Source organism: Brachyistius frenatus, unplaced genomic scaffold (assembly GCF_029030835.1).
Source record: "Brachyistius frenatus isolate BFR_SWC_R1_liver_20210118 unplaced genomic scaffold, ASM2903083v1 Contig_9, whole genome shotgun sequence".
Classification (NCBI taxonomy): domain Eukaryota; kingdom Metazoa; phylum Chordata; class Actinopteri; family Embiotocidae; genus Brachyistius; species Brachyistius frenatus.
The window spans coordinates 7,382,090-7,400,951 of record NW_027210608.1 but is presented as its reverse complement, the minus strand read 5'-3'; the positions used below and the strand labels follow the sequence as shown (position 1 = coordinate 7,400,951).

The following is an 18,862-nucleotide window of genomic DNA, read 5'->3' as shown; positions in this document are numbered from 1 at the left end:
GGGCTATACACAGGTTTGCTCTGAAATCTTCAGGTCCAAGCTGGCTAAACTAAAAGAGCATCACACACTCAGCTGTGAGAAAAGCCATACAGTTTGTGAAAATGTTTGGTTCAAACAGGGACACTCATCCCCCTTGATGTTCATGTATTTATCTACTGAGTTGAGCTAAGCTGAATCTGCTGAGAAAATTTGAAGAAACTTTAAGAAGGCAGAGGGAAAAAAGTAACAAAACCATTGGCACAATCTGCAGGGAGCAAACTTTTACATTATCGACGAGTGCTGAAATTTACCAAGGAATTTAATTTACACTAGAAGGAACCTGATGGCGACTTTACAGGTGATCTGATCTTCAGAAATGTCTTCTATTCTAATAACTTCTATTTGACCAAAAATCTGTCATAAAAGTTGTATTTTCATCAGCAAGTATCATGTCATAGTCATGTAGAAGTATAGAAGAAAAGGTTTGTCGATTGGTACCAATACATTATAATGATTACTTTGCAAACTGTTGAGTTTTTTTTGCAGCTTTTAAAATTGAATCTCCAACCCCTAAATTTAATAAGGCTTTTTGAAGTAAAAACCCCTACCTCAAGGTATGTTGACACTCCTCCACCACATCCTCCAAATGTTTTTCACTAACTGCTTTCAGTGATGGATTAATTAGAGCGAATGACTAAACACATCAGTAATTCACATTGCTTTTGGGTGTGTCTGTGTCGGTTTTTGAGGTGCAGAAGGTGCTGCAAGAGACAGTGAAATCCCAGCGACCCCATCCACAGGGACGATGGCCCGAGAAAGGCAGGGTTCTCCTCAATCAAACAAACACACATATAGACTCGCCGACACAGAAAGTCTTCCTGAAATTAAACTCCTAAACTTGAACTGATGGATACAGCTTTAAGTGAGATAATTCCTCACTTTGCTTTCTCACCACAAACCTGGTCAAACTGGAATCAACACACTGAATGTTCAACACTCGACGAGGCACATGAAATGCATTCGGAAGGAAGTTGCACCAAGGAACAGCATGAGGCCCCCATAATAACCAGTAATGTGTTCATCTTTAAAAACCACATTAGATCTTAAGAGCCACATGAAAGGATAAATCTTGCCAGTAACAAGCTAATAGGTAATTATGTACCCTGGCCTGAATGGGTCCACGGCTATAAATGACAACATTTTTCTGGATTCAAAGAAACGCGGAGTCACTCGAATCAACGGTCTTGTGGGCTGTGTTGCTTGTTTTATGATCATGTCTGTGCACTGTGGGACTGAGCACAGACAGTGCCTGCACGTGTGTTTATCTGTGTCGACTGGTATGCGTCTGTAAGCATGCATGCCTGTAGTAAACATTGTATGTGTGTATGTCCATAAATCAGGGTTTAGTCGCAGCAGCATGTGTGTTCCAGACAGGATAAAAAGAGTTAACAGTGTCTGGAAGAATGCATCTGTGACAGAGGATAGACAGACGTAAAAAAAACACACAAAAAACCCTGGAAAAGCTTTGTGGATGTAAATTAAAAAGCACAGAAAATTGGAATACATTGTTTTAAAAAGCAAAATGTTTTTTTTGATACCAGGTTTTTCTTGTTGGGGCTCAACATCTGTAACATTGTGCTAAATAGAATGGAAGCTGTCTAAGATGTATTTTTCCAATTTGTCGGTTCTGTTTAACACTTCAAACTGTCACCATGAAACAAAAAGTCCTTCATTTCTTTCCTTTCCTTCCATTTAACAGCTTCATCCCTGCCTCTCCTTATGCCCTCTTGTACAGGAGAGATTTGGTGTGAGGCTGCAGTGTTGACAAACATCCACTTAGGAGGCGAGGAGTTCTTCCCAAATCAAATAATCAACCAGGAAAACCTGATTAGACGGCCAGAAAACAAGGGCTCACTTCAGCAGTCTCGGTGAATCAACACTACGGGCCAAACAGAAACATGCCAAACAGCCGGGCTAATTCAGTCCCTGTGCTGCAGTCGCAACTGGAACAAAAAATTATTTTCTGTTTGGTGTTTCCTTGATTCAGTTCAGTTTGACTAATTCAAATTAAGTGGAATAAATTGTGGCTTTACAAAAATGAACTGTTTAAAAACTAAGAAAATTGATGAACACGTGCAAGCCTAAGCACACAGTTTCTTCAGCAAAGCACATGGGACTGGTAAAGACAAGTAATGGAAGCTGGACAAGAAAAGAAACACGTCACAGCAGGGAGGAAGTTGTGAATGCTACTCAGTACGATATCGGCTTTTCAACCTTTCAAATCAGTGCAGTTAGCTTTACCAACTCAAACACTATGTTTTACATCCCTACAACAGCATTAGAGCAGTAGGAAATACTAGTCTAACAACCCTGCAGGGCGCCTATTTGCACCTTCAGTTTAGAAAATGGGTAAAGCACCACCTGCAACCAGCGGGACACGTAAACAAGCACACATGGATTGTACCATGGTCTTGGCACAGGACGCCTCTCGACAGTGAATGCACACGACACACACCCTTGACTTGTTTCACATTCCTGAGTCACCCCTCGGCCACCCCCTCAATCTATGGCTGAGTGTGAAATACCACGGGAGGGTGGTCTCTGCACTTTCAACTCCTCACCTCTCTGCCTGCCCAGAGTGCGCTGAGCCCAGCTGGTCAGTCAGCAAGTAACTCGGGCATGATAGAGATCCGTTCTTATATTAAACCACAGTGACAGTAAAACCAGTCACATGTCCCGCAGGCCTGTGTTCGCTGAAGCATGTAACTAACTTCTAGCCTCTGACTGTGGATCGAGTTTAGGGTGAACTCTCTCCCCTAAAATAAAACCGCTGGATACGGTTACATAGTCAGCTCCCACTAAATAAAATCCCCATTTATTTTTGGCCTTCATCTGTTCCACTGATCCAGTAATAAACGAGCAAGCTGAGGAGAAAAACATCTCCCATCACAGCAAACGCACACGTACAGCAGGCATGCAGCAAACATTTGAACAACAACAAAAAACTACTGTTACGCTATTAATACGTGTTCTGGACTCCCAAGAGTTTTGATAATGGATTAATAACAGGGGCAAAGCTGAGAGGGAGAATATCACCTGCTCTCCTCCACACAGCTTTTCACAAACAACAACCTGCCATTTATTATCTGTTTATCTTTCTCATTTTATCCTCCCCTTTTTTCTTTATTTTCCTCTTTGCTGTCTCTCTCCTGACTTCCCTTCCTCCCTTCATCTCTTCCTTCTTCCTTTCCCTTCGTCACTCTCTCCTCTCTGTCCCTGTCCTCGCCTCTCACCTACCTCAGCTCCAGCCCTCTGCCGTAACTCGACACTTTCTCACAGCGAGCGCCTGACTCTGCTAAGTTGTTTCCCTGTGTTGCTCCACTGTTGCCATGGTGAGACTCTCTGTGTATGCAGGAGTGTGTGTGTGTATAAGCGATCTGCTACGTAGACTCACATTGGTGTAAACTACTGCCCTGAAGCTTGTGTCGTGTGTGTGTGTGTGTGTGTGTGTGTGTGTGTGTGTGTGTGTGTGTGTGTGTGTGTGTGTGTGTGTGTGTGTGTGTGTGTGTGTGTGTGTGTGTGTGTGTGTGTGTGTGTGTGTGTGTGTGTCAGAATGTGTGGATTTAAGCGCACTGACTCTGGTGTAAACTATGGCCTTTGGAAAAGGTTTGTGATGTGTGAGCGAGACAGAGAGAGAGCGAGAGAGAGAGTGTGTGTGTGTGTGTGTGTGTGTGTGTGTGTGTGTGTGTGTGTGTGTGTGTGTGTGTGTGTGTGTGTGTGTGTGTGTGTGTGTGTGTGTGTGCAACAGTCTGGCTAGCATGTGTGAGGAACAGATGTAAAAACAGTAGAAAGGGTGGTCAAGGTCACGACAGGGCCCATTTTATCTGGCAGTGGTTTCCCTTGTGTGGCACTGTGACACCGTGGCCTGGGATCTATGGACACACACACACACACACACACACACACACACACACACACACACACACACACACACACACACACACACACACACACACACACACACACACACACACACACACACACACACACACACACACACACACACACACACTTGCTGTTTGCCCAGCACACCAGGGAGGGCAGTGAGAGCCAGGGGGCCGTGTGACTGTTTGTTTAAACAAGGTCAATACATGCGCACACTCATGCGTGCGCACACACTGACACTCACACAGGAGCGTTTACTGTATACTGCATGAGGGCTGTATATGGCCTTGCTAGACTGGTCCAAGCTCAATTCCTCTTATTCCCCATTCTATCCTCCCCCACTTTCACACACACACACACACACACACACACACACACACACACACACACACACACACACACACACACACACACACACACACACACACACACACACACATCTCGTTGTCTCCTTCTCCCGCTCTCAGCAACTGTTTTCTCGCTGTGCGCTAAGCCTGATTACGACAAATGAGAGCTGAGCTTCCGACATGTTTACATCAAATACAGCCCTGGGGCAAGGCAACACTAGCTCCAGCCAGTTCACACAGTGCAAACCGCATGGCTCTGCTTTGTTGTCTGTGTGTCTCACCACTCTGGTACTCGGAGAGTCAGAGTGAGAGTCAGACCTGTCAAGGTATGGCAAACTGGCAGATGGGGAGAAAACTGCAAGAAGAAAGAAAGCAGAGAAACAAAGGGAGAAAGAGATGGATGGAATAAGAGAAGGGTTTAGAGACAGTGAAAACGTGAGAGGGAATGACAGAGACAGACAGTAATGGGGTCATGGCCGTGCATTCAAGCACTGGGATCAAAATCATTTAATGCATCCAAGCTGGTGGAAATAAAATGCTATCTTGGACAGCTACCGTCGTATTCACTTTCAAATCCTTGTCGCCACACACCATCGCTTCTTTTAGATTTATTAACTGTGGCAACAAGTTTAAAAATGGTTTTAATATTCTCTCTCTATTATTTTTCCATACTTGCCCTATGTTGTGGTTGTGTGCCTTTATTTTGTTTGTGTGCTGTGTAATGTATGCGTGAGTGTGATTGTTTCTTTGTTGTGTCTGCCTGTCTCTATCTGTAGCCTAGTTAGTAATACCAGAGGGGCTCCTTATATTTGTGTGGGTGCAGCAGCACTCATATAAGCTGGTTAAATACGCACAAGGATACCTCAGCCTTCAGCCAGCCAGAGAGGCTTTGGACTTATATGTCTCCTAGCAACAGGTGCACCGATTAAGGTCTGCAGGTAGCCCCGGGGGGATTGCTAAAACAGCCAGTCACAGATGTAGCCATCCTGCAATGCACAATTATATTAAAAAGGAGAGATGGTCAGTAGTTTCATCAAATTAAGAGCTATTTTTACACATGATTTATAATACCACAATCCGTTTTTTTGTGTTTTTTTTTTTAGGTATGTAAGGAGTTCATCATGAAACATATTCGTTCTACAAATGCAATTGTATCTTATTTTGTAAATAGTTTCTTTCTCAAAAAGACCACATATAATGACAATCCACATTTCTATTAGAGGTTGCCTATTTGGATGTGCTTTACGCCTAAAAAAGTGGCTGCGTTTCTCAGAGGTTGAGACTTCATTTGTGATGCTGGGTGAAGCAGATGTGCATGCAGAGACATGTGCATAGAGAGGGGGGAGAGTGTAACCCAGGTCACTTGCTGTTGCCACGATTGTCCGGTAAACACCTAATATGCAAGACTATCGGTAGACACTAGCTAGGTGGCTGCCCCCCTCAGTTACTGCCGCACATGCAACTTAGGGAAATGGGTTTTCATGTCAAATTTAGGTTTCAAGTTAGGTGAAATTATCAACCTGCACAGGTGTTAGTCTATCGGGGCGGGCCACCCAAGTAGAGCCTATCTATGGGAAATGCTGAGTGGTAATTATCCAAATGGATAAAAGCCCCAAAAACACAGATGACAAACCACAAAGCTACACCGTGGCTAGTTAACAATATCATTAGCCATCAGTGTCTTTGTATCACAGAGACCAGTGCTGTGAATCATGTCTGTCAAAACATTTCAATGTAAACACCGTCATGCTTTGTAGTCTTTGTTTGTCTGGCTACCATACATACAGACAGAAAAGGAGCTCTCTGTTATGACCATTTCCAGCCATGGCTTAATGACACCCATGTCTCTCTTTAGATCTGTGATCAACAGCTGGTCAACACCCTCTAGTCTTTCTTACTAGTATTAACAGACCAAGTAGGTGTCAAACTCCAGACACATTGCAGTCTCATGTTTTATTTCACAAGAACGAGTGAGATGTATTTGTGTTACAAGCACATGTTACAGTGACACAGAATTCAAAAGGCCTGTCTATGGCTTAATATAATGACCACACAATACACTCTATTGCTGTCAATGTCAGAAAATTATACAAGTGGGTACACATCATCTTGTTGGACTATATTAAATAAGCTTAAACCTAATCTAAATAAATTTGACTTGTGTCAGACAAGAGGATCTCCTCAGCGGTTCTTTAGCACTTATTTTCTGAGGTTACACTTGTTAATAGCCGCGACATCCTGCATCTGGTGCCCAAACCTACAGGTTAGAAATCCCTGACCTAAAATTTGTCCTCTTCCGAGTCATTCAATTCTAGTTAGAGTAACTTACAGCCTTGATATTTGAGCTAGTAGGTGACCAAACAGAAACTAAGACACACTGAAATATTTCTCTTGCAGAAAAAGCCAGTTTTGAAAATCCTATAACAAAATCCTTTCATAGGCATATGAGTAAAAGTCAGTGTGTAACTATCACTGCAGCAGAGATTTTTTTTCTGTTTTGATGCTAAATCCCAGCTATTTCATTATTTATATTTGAAAATAAACATTTTTAAAATCCACTTTTATAAATGAACTTTTTATGTAAAATGTTTCTCGGAATCACATTTCAAAACTTGGCTAAAAACAAAGCACTGAGACAAAAACACATTACAGTAGCCTCAATATTTGGCATGACCACAATCTGATCAATGGTACACCTGTCGTGACTCCCACCAAAAGGTGATCAAGCAACAAAGTCAATAGCTGTTAGAACACAGAAAAAAAGCGGCACTGGTGTCTAAATGGCAGAATAGAGACATTCTCGAGCTTGTAAACAAAGCTCTGACTCGTCATTAAAAGTCTGCCAATTCCTTGTCGGCACAGATCACAGTAAGTTGCTGTGAGACAATGCATGACGCCAGAGCTTCAGCTGCTAAAAGAGAGTGGTTTGAGCTTCAAAGTAGAGTCTACACAGCTCTTAAAACTGCAGCCAGAGGCTACACGACTGAGAACTGTGAAGTTCCACGATATACGACCTTCTCTATACGGCCTAATTTCTTGAACCATTTTAAGACCCAGAAAATAAATATCGTAAACCAAAGTGGTGGCTGTGATCGATAGACTGGACAATGAACCAACACCACCACAGGAAGAATTGAGGAGTCAAAGAAGGACACACTGCTTCCATTTCTGCCAAGCAGGCAGATCTGGAGGATTTTTTTCAGCCATCAGAACACGTTCAAAGAAATTATTGAGCAGAGGAGGAAACCTGGTGACATGCCACAGAGTTACCTTCGAGCCACATGGATAACCTTTTAAACCACCTGTGAAATACAAAGACGTAGAGAGTAAATTAAATCTTATGTTCCCTGTTTTTTTTTCTTTTGGCCATCATTTACGGGCAACAGCTATAGTCCAACTCTATTCTTTGCAAACGGAGTGCAGTTTACCAAGTTGCACTTCACCTGCTTTTTCAAGGAGCTACAACCAAGCATAAAATTATGTGATTTTCTTTTTTCTAAACATATTTACAGGCATTTTAATGCATGTCAGTGAGTCGTAGCTAGATGATTTTAATTATTAAAATCAGCTGTGACTCTGGGTTAAATACAAGTGTTCATTTCTGGACAATAAGATCAGTATTGGCTTTCCCTGCCCCTGAGGGCTCCAACTGCCTTTATTGTACTGTCCTGAAATACTGACTTGTACGCCAAAAATTCCAACTTTGTGTACTTCAAACAGGCCAGACGAAGAACTACATGCAGGGAAAAACAAAAGACCCAGCCCCAATTCTGCCTGATCAAAATATTGTTTTGTTCAACAGACCCGATGAAAAATACAGGGCCAGAACAACTGAGGCTTTACACACAAACACACAAAGGAGAAGGCATACAGTAACTTACTGTTCTGCTTCTTACACAGCAATAGAACGAGGCTTTTAAAGTGTGTGAACTGAACCACCTCCACAGCTCAGACATACTCTTCTTTTTCTGTTGACACAGCAGCTCAGTGGTGCACTGATTTAGGCAACAGCGTGGTCACAAAAGGAAGTCATGACCATGTCCAGATGGCAGCTATGGCGTCATCTGGCGACATCACGCCACAAAAGTCAAGACTCAAGGAGAGAAAGAGGTCCAGCAGACTGCAGAGGGTGTACATTAAATACTATAGAGATTAGTATTTTTGTTCAATAATACTCAACTAAAGCTTGCTTTAAATGGAAATCGCGTGGAAATGAATAGAAGAAAAACAGAATGCTCATAAAAGTAGCCATAAAGTTTTCGAGTTAAATTATATATTTGTAATCATAACAAATCGGTTTGTAGACAACTTGTATACACGTTACCATCAAATCAAGGAAAGTTCCTTCTCGTGTTGCCTGCCAAAGTTTCTGCTGTGTTCAGTATTTGAAGTATGGTCAAAGATGTCAAATCTAGGTATTTAAATTGTGTGTCAGAGAAGCTGCAATCACACATGCTGGCACCTTTTACATTCTGCCTCCAGGCAACAGCTTACTTCACACCCACAGTGCACCTGGGAAATATGATATATGCAAGCTTGTCAACGGTTTCAAGTCGTCTGACCCCTTACGTCCAATACATACTGGGTCAAAACACTTCCTGAATGACTTTGAAATTCCCTCCAGCAAGGTCGAATGTTGCTTGTTGTGGCTGTTGATGCTTTTTTGGCGTTAATTTCAACATAGGTGTGACCTTACACCCAGCATCTCATTGCTTGTTCCTCCGAGGCCTCAAACAATAATACAAAGCACGTGTCGTGGTGTTGGTTTTCCACGTGACCATGTTTCTCTAAAAACCAGGGTAAAAAAAAAAGACTTTTCAATGTGGTACTTTTTTGTGCAGCGCATTAAAAAGAAGCTAAAAAGAATAGAAGAGTTGATGTTTAGTAAACAAAGACTGACTGTTGGACCTGCTGGACAAGTGCTGATACTATCTATACTCACGTAGTCCAAGACAGCGGCTTATTTACTGTTGATTGTGTTTTTAGTGTCTACAATAAAAGATGTGTTGCATATCCTAGAATTATTCATATTATTATTATTGTTATGAAAAGAGGTGAGTTATTCACAGTGGGACATTATCAATGTTTAGGTATGAAAAATGGCAACTTTGAAAGCTTTGACTCAAGATACAGAATGATGTAACGATTACTTTACTTTCATAATGCATATCATGTAGTGCTGTAGTGAAGAAATTTCCCCTCGGGGATTAATAAAGTGTATAAAATCTAAAAAATCTAAAAAAAAAAAAAAATGTACGTGTATCATCAAACACGTAATAACAAAAAATCCTGCTCTCGCTTGCTCACCTATTCTCGCTCATATAACTCACTCACCCACACATTTTCTTCCTGGGAACAGAGCTCTGTAAACCACAGCTGATGACAAGCAAATGTCATCTGTGTGATTCTCCTACTCTCTCTCTGACAATGCTTTGCTGTTTGTAAATTGGATGGTGACGGTATGTTCTGGCAGAAATACAATTGATTTTCATTTTCATCACTGGTAGCAGCATACTGCTGATGAAAGTAAACAGTATGCTGAGGAACACTCAGTGCAGATCAAGGTCAAGCCATTTAAGAGAAGATTCCTTGTATGGCATTTTATTAACTGAATAATATGATCTGTAATCATTGCTCATTTAAAATAAATATATGAGTGAAACCTGACTGCTCCTGTGGCTTATCATCTGTTTTTGCCTCCTTGACCTCAACTGTTACTTAGTTGTAATTCGAGTTGTTTTCAGATTTGAATCTCGGTCATGATTTAGCCCAACAAAAATGTATTACCATAATAGTATAAAACTAAATTATATCAAAAAATATATAATATTATAATAATTGCTGCTTTCACACTACAGGAAAGTCAACTGCACTTACTGCCAGGGCTAAGCATGTAAGTACTGCAGACCAGATTCCAGTTGGGTTTGAAATTGTTCTGTCTGACTTAAGATATATGCTCTGTAGTCACTTGCTACTGCAAGGAGAGTACTATAACCAAACAATCCCCTGTGGGGATGAGAAATGAGGGCAAGTGTGGCAAACGCTTGGCTGAAATTTTTTTACAGCTAAATTATGCATCGTCACATATGGCAGGATTGAATCTTGGTCTACCAGAGGTTGAAATGGTTAATGATTGGCCTAAAGGGAGCCTGGATGACTGAATGTATGAGGACATAGGCTGTTTCTAACGCAACAAATGGCTGTAGTCTGGACAATCTTGTTGTTTCAGGAAATTTTGTGTCCACAGCTGTTCAAGTGTTGTATTTTATCTTGCGATATCTTGCAGAACATGCATAAAGAGCAGTGACTGAGTTCACCTCAGGACTAATCTACTTCCTACGACTAAACTTTGGTTTAAAAGGCAAAATAATACTTAAGTTTCACAGTCCAAACTCCGACAAAGAAAATGATGTTCGGTGTTAATGTGATGCTAGCAGAGTAGATACAAGTGTGCAAGATATAGTGAGGTTAGTGGACTGAATGTGGCAATCCTATTGGGCCGATTGAACAGCTGACCGAGCTGTCAATCTAAACTCAACCATTATTAGGTTCTGCAACAACGGTTACGGCCCTGGATAAGGCCCTTTTTTTTTAATCACATACACAAAGAGAGCTTGTCACTGGGGCCTTGAAATTTTAATGCTATTGCTCTCTCTCTGTCTTTCTCTCTCTCTCACTCTCTCGGAGAGAAAAGCAGCCATAGCGCACTGTAGTCTCACCTAGTCTCTCACAGGTGCTATCGAATGACAGAGCAGCTGACTGGGCTATAGTGACAGCACTCTTGCCTGACTCCTTGTCTTCCTGCTTCAACAGGTTGACTGACAGTCTTGCATCGGGGGAGGAGCCACGTGACAGTCCACACATGCAAATGTGTAAAATGAAACCCTAAATCTAAATCTCATTCAGTGCAACCAGTGGATGTTTGAGCTACGAGTCTGAACAATAACTTATTTATAGTCCAATAATGTCCCGTTAATTTTAGTACTGTACATTATGGGTGAAGGCTGAGGTCATTGTGAAAGCAGATGTGAATATTTTCAACAAGGTTCTTTTTAAATCATCTTGGTATTTGTATTTCAAGTGTGATGGTTTCCTCCTTGTACACACTATTAGGAAAAAATATATTTCAGTCACATGCAGAAAGAACCCCTACAAACTGCCGCTGCTACATTCAAAACGCTTCAACCTTTTTCTCTTCCCTTAATATTTAATTTCACCATTTAAGACTCCAAGAGTTGACATCTTGACCATGTAATCAGCACACTGGGAGCTGAATGACAAGTGCTCAGTGAAAGGCCAGCATGGAGTTAACAGACAATAGTCATGACTGCAGAGTGAAATTCTATCCTCAGTATGGTAGAGACATTGATACTTGTATTTGGTTCAGCTTATGATCTGTAAAAGTAATTTTAGTAATTTTTTTATACATAAGACGTCAGGACAAAAACCACAAAGCTTTTTAGTAATTGGGAATGTTTTTTACAGTTTCAGGTCAGTTTCAACTACAAAATTGTGGATGGTTATAACAACCAAATTACCTTGACGACTGGATGGCCACCAGATGCTGCTTTGACTGCTCCTCGGCTGCCCTCAGTCTCATAGTGCGCTCGGTGATGGGCTTTAGGTTGCACCTCTATCTTCAGTTCATACTGGCCAAACTGGCTTGGCAGAGGCCAATCTAGAGGAGGCAGTGAGGAGGTCCTGGGGAGGGAAAACCACAAGCATGCACATACACACCCACACAGAAAGGCAGAATACATTAGAACTCTGGTTAAGCATACAGTGTGGTGTAAAAGATGAAGTCAAAGATTCATTCAAGGCGAACACCAGAAAGATTTGTGGTTGTAGTAATTACGCAGTAAATTTGAAGCTTAAGCCTTCAAAAGCCTAGAACCGTATCGGTGACGTAGGAAGAACAACGTCCTAAGAAGAATAATTTTCCTCAGAAAATCTTATTGGGTACACACATTCATAATTTCCACATTTAAACTTATTCTGTACAGATATGTTAATCATGTGACATCATAGAGTAAGGTCAAGCATGACAGTCTCTCTTACTCATGGCTGATTACAGCAACTTGCCTTAAGCCTGTCTTAAAACATTCAAAGGCTAAAAGTGTGGTATTCCCCTTTCATGGTCTGACATGGTGAAATAAATGCAAAATGGGGGTTATAAAATACAGTTTCTTTAGCCCCATCAGACAGAGAATCACTGGAATTCCCACATTAATTAATCCTGTTCTTAAACATAACATTTGTCATAGGTCATGTCAACACTTATGGGGTGAATCATTTCCTAAGGGGGACTTTTCTTACTGAGTCTTTGCACGTTCACCGTGTGGGTCATCTACTGGAGGGGTGGGGGAGGTGGTAAGATGACAGTGTGTGTCAGACAGTTTGTAAACTAGTGTGTGAGAGTCTGTGTGCATACTGTACAAGTGTATATTTTATGTGCAGTCCATCTCAGGAGCTAGCATTGTGTGTTTTTCCTCCCTTCCTCTTTTTTGTTATCTGTGTAGGCCACAATCATATTTGAACAGCTGCACTCAAAAATGAAACACTCAATAGCAGTCTCTGCAGAGAAACTGTGTCTCTCCATCAGAGTGCATTAGATCAGTTTATCCCGCAAACTTTTTGTAAACACTGGCATCAACCACTAGTATCAACAAAGCCATAACCTTTGTTTTATTTAGGGTTGATTGCTATGATTTATTTAAATATAATTGAGTAAAATTCAATAAAATAATGATTTTAGAGTATGGCGCCACAGTGCAACCAAAATGCACATCACTGCACATGAACTGAAAAATAAGCTACTCAAATGAATGAGTGAAATATACTGTATTAGTACACAAAGTCAAATCGTCACTTGTTTAAATTCTGTCATATTGATCATCATTATTGTTACATCTAATTGTTTCAAACGTGACCCAAATAAATTTCTAGAATATGGTTCATCAACCCTTTGGTTTACATTAGTTAAGTTTCATTTAGACGAGTGGTTTGACTGTGCTTATATTATACGTGTATAATTGTTTTTCCTGCTTTTGTTTAGTAGTCTCCAAATTTCTTTTCGCCCTGTAATTTCTGGGCGGCTACACGGAACATATGTTTGGAGAGGCTCTTGAACCTACCTGCAGTATTTTCAAACTGCGGTGGCTGATGAAGCTAAAGCTGTTGTGAAACATCACACAGTACAAATATCAGTTGTAAATGTCAACACAAGAGGATTATATTTTTCACTCAATACCACCATTCAGCTGTTGGACAGAAGCCATCAGTGTGATTATGGTGTGCGTTAAACAGGCAGTATTAAAGTGCGATTATTTCTGGGTAAAATAATGAGAGCTGGCAGATATCTTGCCGACCGATGCATTCAAATGTTATGGTTATTTCCGGTAAGTGCAGAGGCATATGTGTATTAATATGTAAGTGTACTAGATGTGAGTGGACTAACAGAGTTACGCAATTTGAGACACAGTTCAAGTGTTTGGTCTGATAGCCATAGTTTTTTTGTTTTTTAGTACAACACTGTCTGCTGTCATTAATCAAACCGTGTGTGTCTCTATGTACGCATGCACACTCCTACTGTAGGCTCTTTGTGCACCCTGTCACATGTGGCATATGCTTTTATTTGGCTCTACCCAAGACGGTAAACGCTCCCAGCATGCAAACGTACTCTAAACTGCATGACAGTTCTTTGACAGTACAAATCATTTTTAAGGGAAAGTTTGTAATGTTTTAGCCAGCATGGCCGACTCCCTTAATTCTTCCCCTTCCAAATGCCCATCAAGTGCTGGCTACAGCAGCCCAATCTGATCAGGATGAATTAAAGACATGTGAGTCGGGCGTTCAGTAGAGCCATTTCACTTCATAAACTGCCCTAAATACTGGCACCAAACCCACAAGGAAGACTGCACTTTGGAATGAAAAGGCGAGTGTCTTCTGAAAAGGTTTTGTGCCACTAAATAAAGCCTTGTGGCTGTAAATCTACATTCTACAAATTCTCATTTGACATTAAGGTTTAACTTTTTACACTACGACTAACCAGCCAGATTATGTAAATCACGTGATTATAAGGACTAATGCTGCAAACGGTTGCCATGGAAATACCCTGTCAGTTCTGGCTTTGATTATTTGTGTTTTTTCTTCCTCTGCCTCACTATGTAGTTGTTTTTGTGTTGAGTGCCATGATAAATATATAGTCTGTAGTCATCTGTCAGTGGAAAATAGTCAGTTTGTCAATCTCCACACTTTTACATTTCATTTACAAACTACAATTTCACTGACCGGTGACACTATCAAGAACAACATCTAACACTGGAACACAGTGTCATAGAGGCATCCTAACTCTTATGTTTCCCCGCCAGCAGCCATGACATAACCACGCAGGAAATGTGGGTTTACATGGCTGATACGGTAACAGGAGCAGAGGACAGAGGAAATTAGAGCTTGTGACGCCAAGCAGGGCCGGAGTGGTGGACTACGTCCTGACATAGCATAACCTTTCTCAAATGGCTAAGCCAGAGTGTAGGTGCTCCCAGTCCAATCACATTCCCACATCCTCATCTTCTCTCTAGTCACCGTGGTCCAATAGGCATCCTTTCCATCCATTGAACTAGGTAACCTTGCATCTACACAAGCTGCATTAACGTGAGATCCAGCCACATGCTCATTTACAAACTAAAAACGCCTTCTTCTTGTAATATGCATTTACCTGTGAAAAAAAATCTACGTAGGTTGTTCACTTGCCATTTTATGCATACACATCTGCAATTGCTTCCTGGAAATCAGCCCATCTTTACTGGCTGACTCACAGTATACCAGTAAGCATGCAAAGTATAACCTTCAACCAATGAAACCTTCAGCATCATAATACCGCCTCTGCTGCCGCTATCAAATGAAAATTAATTTTTAATCCTAAAGGTCATCCCATCAATTATTTGCATTATTTCTTCCTGTTACTTCTAATGTGTTTTTTTATCTGACATGTTCTAGCCTAAACTGTGTTTACTAACTGAAGCTGTACAAACATTTGCCACAAAGTAAAACTGGCCTTTTGTCTAGCTAAAGATTTCTGCCCCCGATTTACAAGAATACCATTAATATGTCGTTGTAGCGAGCTCAAGTAGTAAGACGTGAGCAAATTCTGAACACATTTTCATCCCACCCACTCTAACCCAATCCCAGCTATTCCACCCCTGCCATCTGTTCAAAACACCACTAACACACATATGCATGCACACAGGAAACCCAACAACACCCTATCTCATAGCAAACAGGAGTTGACGCCACCTGACTCTCTGCTGTAGAAGCCCCATCTGAAAATGGAAATGTAGTTAAAACTGTATTTCGTGCCAACGTGAGCATCTATTAGCTGATGTAAATATGGTAAACAAGCACAGATATAGGTAAATACTCGTGGAATGAAATTCAAGTAAGCAGTAAGCGGTCTTTGTGATATATCGCTTAACTCTACAGCAATGTAGACGTTGTTCTGCTCCTGTCTCAGCTGTGGCTCTCGAAGGAAAATTCACTTGCAAGGGCAAGAATACAAAGATCAAACTGTGACTCAACATCGACCTGACCCTGTTATTGTCTGGGCAGTGTTAGGTCTATGTGAGCAAGCATTTGTTTTATGTCCATGCATGTGTCTGTATATGTGTGTGTGTGTGTGTGTGTGTGTGTGTGTGTGTGTGTGTGTGTGTGTGTGTGTGTGTGTGTGTGTGTGTGTGTGTGTGTGTGTGTGTGGTGGCCCCTTTGCCATATGTGCCCTGTGCTGATTTATTGTGCTAGGGGCCAGTGCACACAAACAAGGCCATGTCTTCATCTGCTGCACACATTGGAGAACAGACAGCAGACTTCTCCTATTTGTGTGTGTGTGTGTGTGTGTGTGTGTGTGTGTGTGTGTGTGTGTGTGTGTGTGTGTGTGTGTGTGTGTGTGTGTGTGTGTGTGTGTGTGTGTGTGTGTGTGTGTGTTTTTGTAGGATTTGGCATGCGTGTGTTGCCGTGTTTCCCTCCACACACTAACTAACTTGTATTACACCACGGTGTAACTCCGAGTCCGATTTATACTGCTGATACAAAGCCCATTACTGCCCAGTGATCAGCAGAGTTCCATCCACTGGCCTATTATTCACCCAACATGCTATATCATACTAATTTACTGCACTGCAATGTTTACACTTTGCTCCAAGATGAAAAGAGGCTTTAAATCTTTATGACAGCTCATAACACTCGTGAAAAAATTAACCACTGAGGTCTATTGTTTAGCCTTGACCTACTAATTGTTATTAAGCTCGATGACATGTGCTGTTTTGCCAAATCGTGATTGCATTAAGTACAAAAAGTACTGATAAAAAGGCAGTGACCTTTGGTTTTTGGCTCTTAGTTAAACACACTTTTAAAATTAAGGATGCCATCCATCAAGATCTTATTGCTCTAATATTGCATTGATGATTGTGGCCTAGTCTTTCTCAAATACAAACAGGAAGTACAATATAACAAATGGACTGCAACAGAAAGTTATTTCAACCAGTTGAGAAAGTCGACCCGACTAACATTTGAAAAAATATAAACATTAGAATTTTTAGGTTAGATTTACATTAGAAAATCTTCTACATCTGCATGAACTCTTTGCTTTAGCTGGATCAAATGACTGCATCTGTGATAGAAGTGAATTTAGACTGTTATGAGACAAACATCCACTTTTTTCTGCAACACATTTACCTGAATATAGGTGTATGACCAGGCTTGGGTTTATTCCATGAGAAGTGGGAGGGCACTGAGAGGAACTGCTCCACAGGCCCATCTTTCTTCAGGCCGTGCAGGCCGTCGTCTGAAGGAGAGTCTAGATTTGGGGACATATTTCCTTGGTCATCTAGCCCCAGGTCCCCTTTCCCAGTCTGTATAGCTGTTCTGTCCTGTGAGGTCTTCCTTGTCTTGGAGGGGATGTCTGCCTCAGATGGGCAGCACTGAAAGGGCGACATGCCTACAGAAGGACTGCCAACCCAAGTGTCCTCTGTCACGCTGCCCCGAGGTGAAGGTCCTGGCGTAGGTGTGGGTGAGTGATGAGGAGACAATGAGATGGGATAGCAGATGTCAGCGCTAGAGTGGCGCCTCTTCCCACAGGGTGAGGTGGGACGTGAGGAAGGCCTGGAAGGTGGACGCGGGCTAAGCCAATTTTCATCAGTGACACTGGTGCGTGGCGAGTGGCAGGGGGACTGTCGGGGAGACAGGCTAATGGAGTGGGAGTGGTGCACGAAGGCAGGGTGGTGGTGCTGCCAGTGGGGCTGCTCCTCCAGAACTCCACCGCCAGTTTGAGGGGAGGTACAACCTGGGGAAGTAAGAGGGGAGCCCAGGGTAAACCGGGCAGCTGCTTCGTTCAGCTCTGAGTCAACATCGTCATAGACGTGTGAGAATGATTCACAAGAGGAGGCATCAGAGAACCAGCTCCGAGAGGAGAGGCTGCTGCATGGGCTGGGGCTGAGCGAAGAGTCCCGGTATGAGTGGTCCAGTGGCAAATACAGGTGGTCTCTGGACAAGGGCCTGTCACTGTGGTAGTCCCCATCAGGGCCATTGGCCCTCAGATTATCATCATTTCCATCCATCTCCTGCTGGCAGCTTGGGGAGATGGAGGTGATCTGGATACTGGGGCACTCAAAGGCCTTTGGTGCCTCGACAGGAGCAGAGGGCAGGAGGGGCGAAGTGCCATACTTAGTTGCCTCATAACTCTGGGGCTCAGATCCTGGTTTGTTTGACTGAAGGCGTGGTGAAGTGTTGATGAACTGGGAGTGAGACTGCACCCCATGACGAGGCAGGCCAATGGACTGGTGGTTATTGACCATAGACTGGGGCTGGCCCACATTTAGGATGTAGAATGATGTGTTGTCATCAGGCTCCAGATCTAGAAGAAGAAAAGGAAGGGAACATTAAGATTAAACAATCTAAAGGAGATTTCCTGTTATCACGGTTATCTTTTCCTGTATGTTCTCTAGTTTGCCTGAGTTCATGAATAAGTAAAAAATACTATTACTGCAAAATCCAGATGAACTCAAATCAAAAAGATTGTGTGGGTAAACTATTGATTTAAATAGTGAGTCTTGCCTTGGACAAAGGTAACCACTGGCTGTGAAAACAATCTTAATGTATGAGCTATACCTTTAAATCACAGCTCTTCAAGCTGCGTTTATGGGATCAGTTCTGATATTGTACCTGCAGTATGAATGAATGTTGTGTTTATGCACATAAGGCAAAACACCAGAAAATATATTATCAGCACAGCCATCAGGATCAAACTAATCTTGTTAGAAACCCTGTTATGAGCAAAAATCAAAGTCACAATTCTGGAAAATAACAAAGAAAAGAAAAAGACAGAATTTTCATAAGCTTTGAGTTTGCATTGGCTCATCAGTCCAGCAAGCAAGATCCAAAATGTAACAATCATTATGAGGCTAAAGTGCAAATATCAAGGCCACCAAAGATACTGTAAGCCTATTTATTGTATATTACTCCTTTTTTTTTTTTTTTGCTGTATTTGTACCTGTGGACTTTGCTCCCTTCCACGCCTGGACCTATTAAACTGTTCGTTA

General features: G+C 41.8%; 1 protein-coding gene across 2 annotated transcripts in view; it reads right to left on the bottom strand.

Annotated features, from left to right (window-relative positions):
• The window catches only part of nfatc3a (nuclear factor of activated T cells 3a), a 62,905-nt gene that overhangs the window by 22,945 nt on the left and 21,098 nt on the right, over nt 1-18,862 (bottom strand). For both annotated transcript variants that reach the window (XM_069690553.1, XM_069690555.1), the window contains exons 2-3: nt 17,001-18,177; nt 11,810-11,972 (exon numbers count right to left, since the gene is read on the bottom strand). In XM_069690553.1, the coding sequence (XP_069546654.1) occupies nt 11,810-11,972; nt 17,001-18,177 (1,340 nt within the window). The remainder of the gene's footprint in view (nt 1-11,809; nt 11,973-17,000; nt 18,178-18,862) is intronic.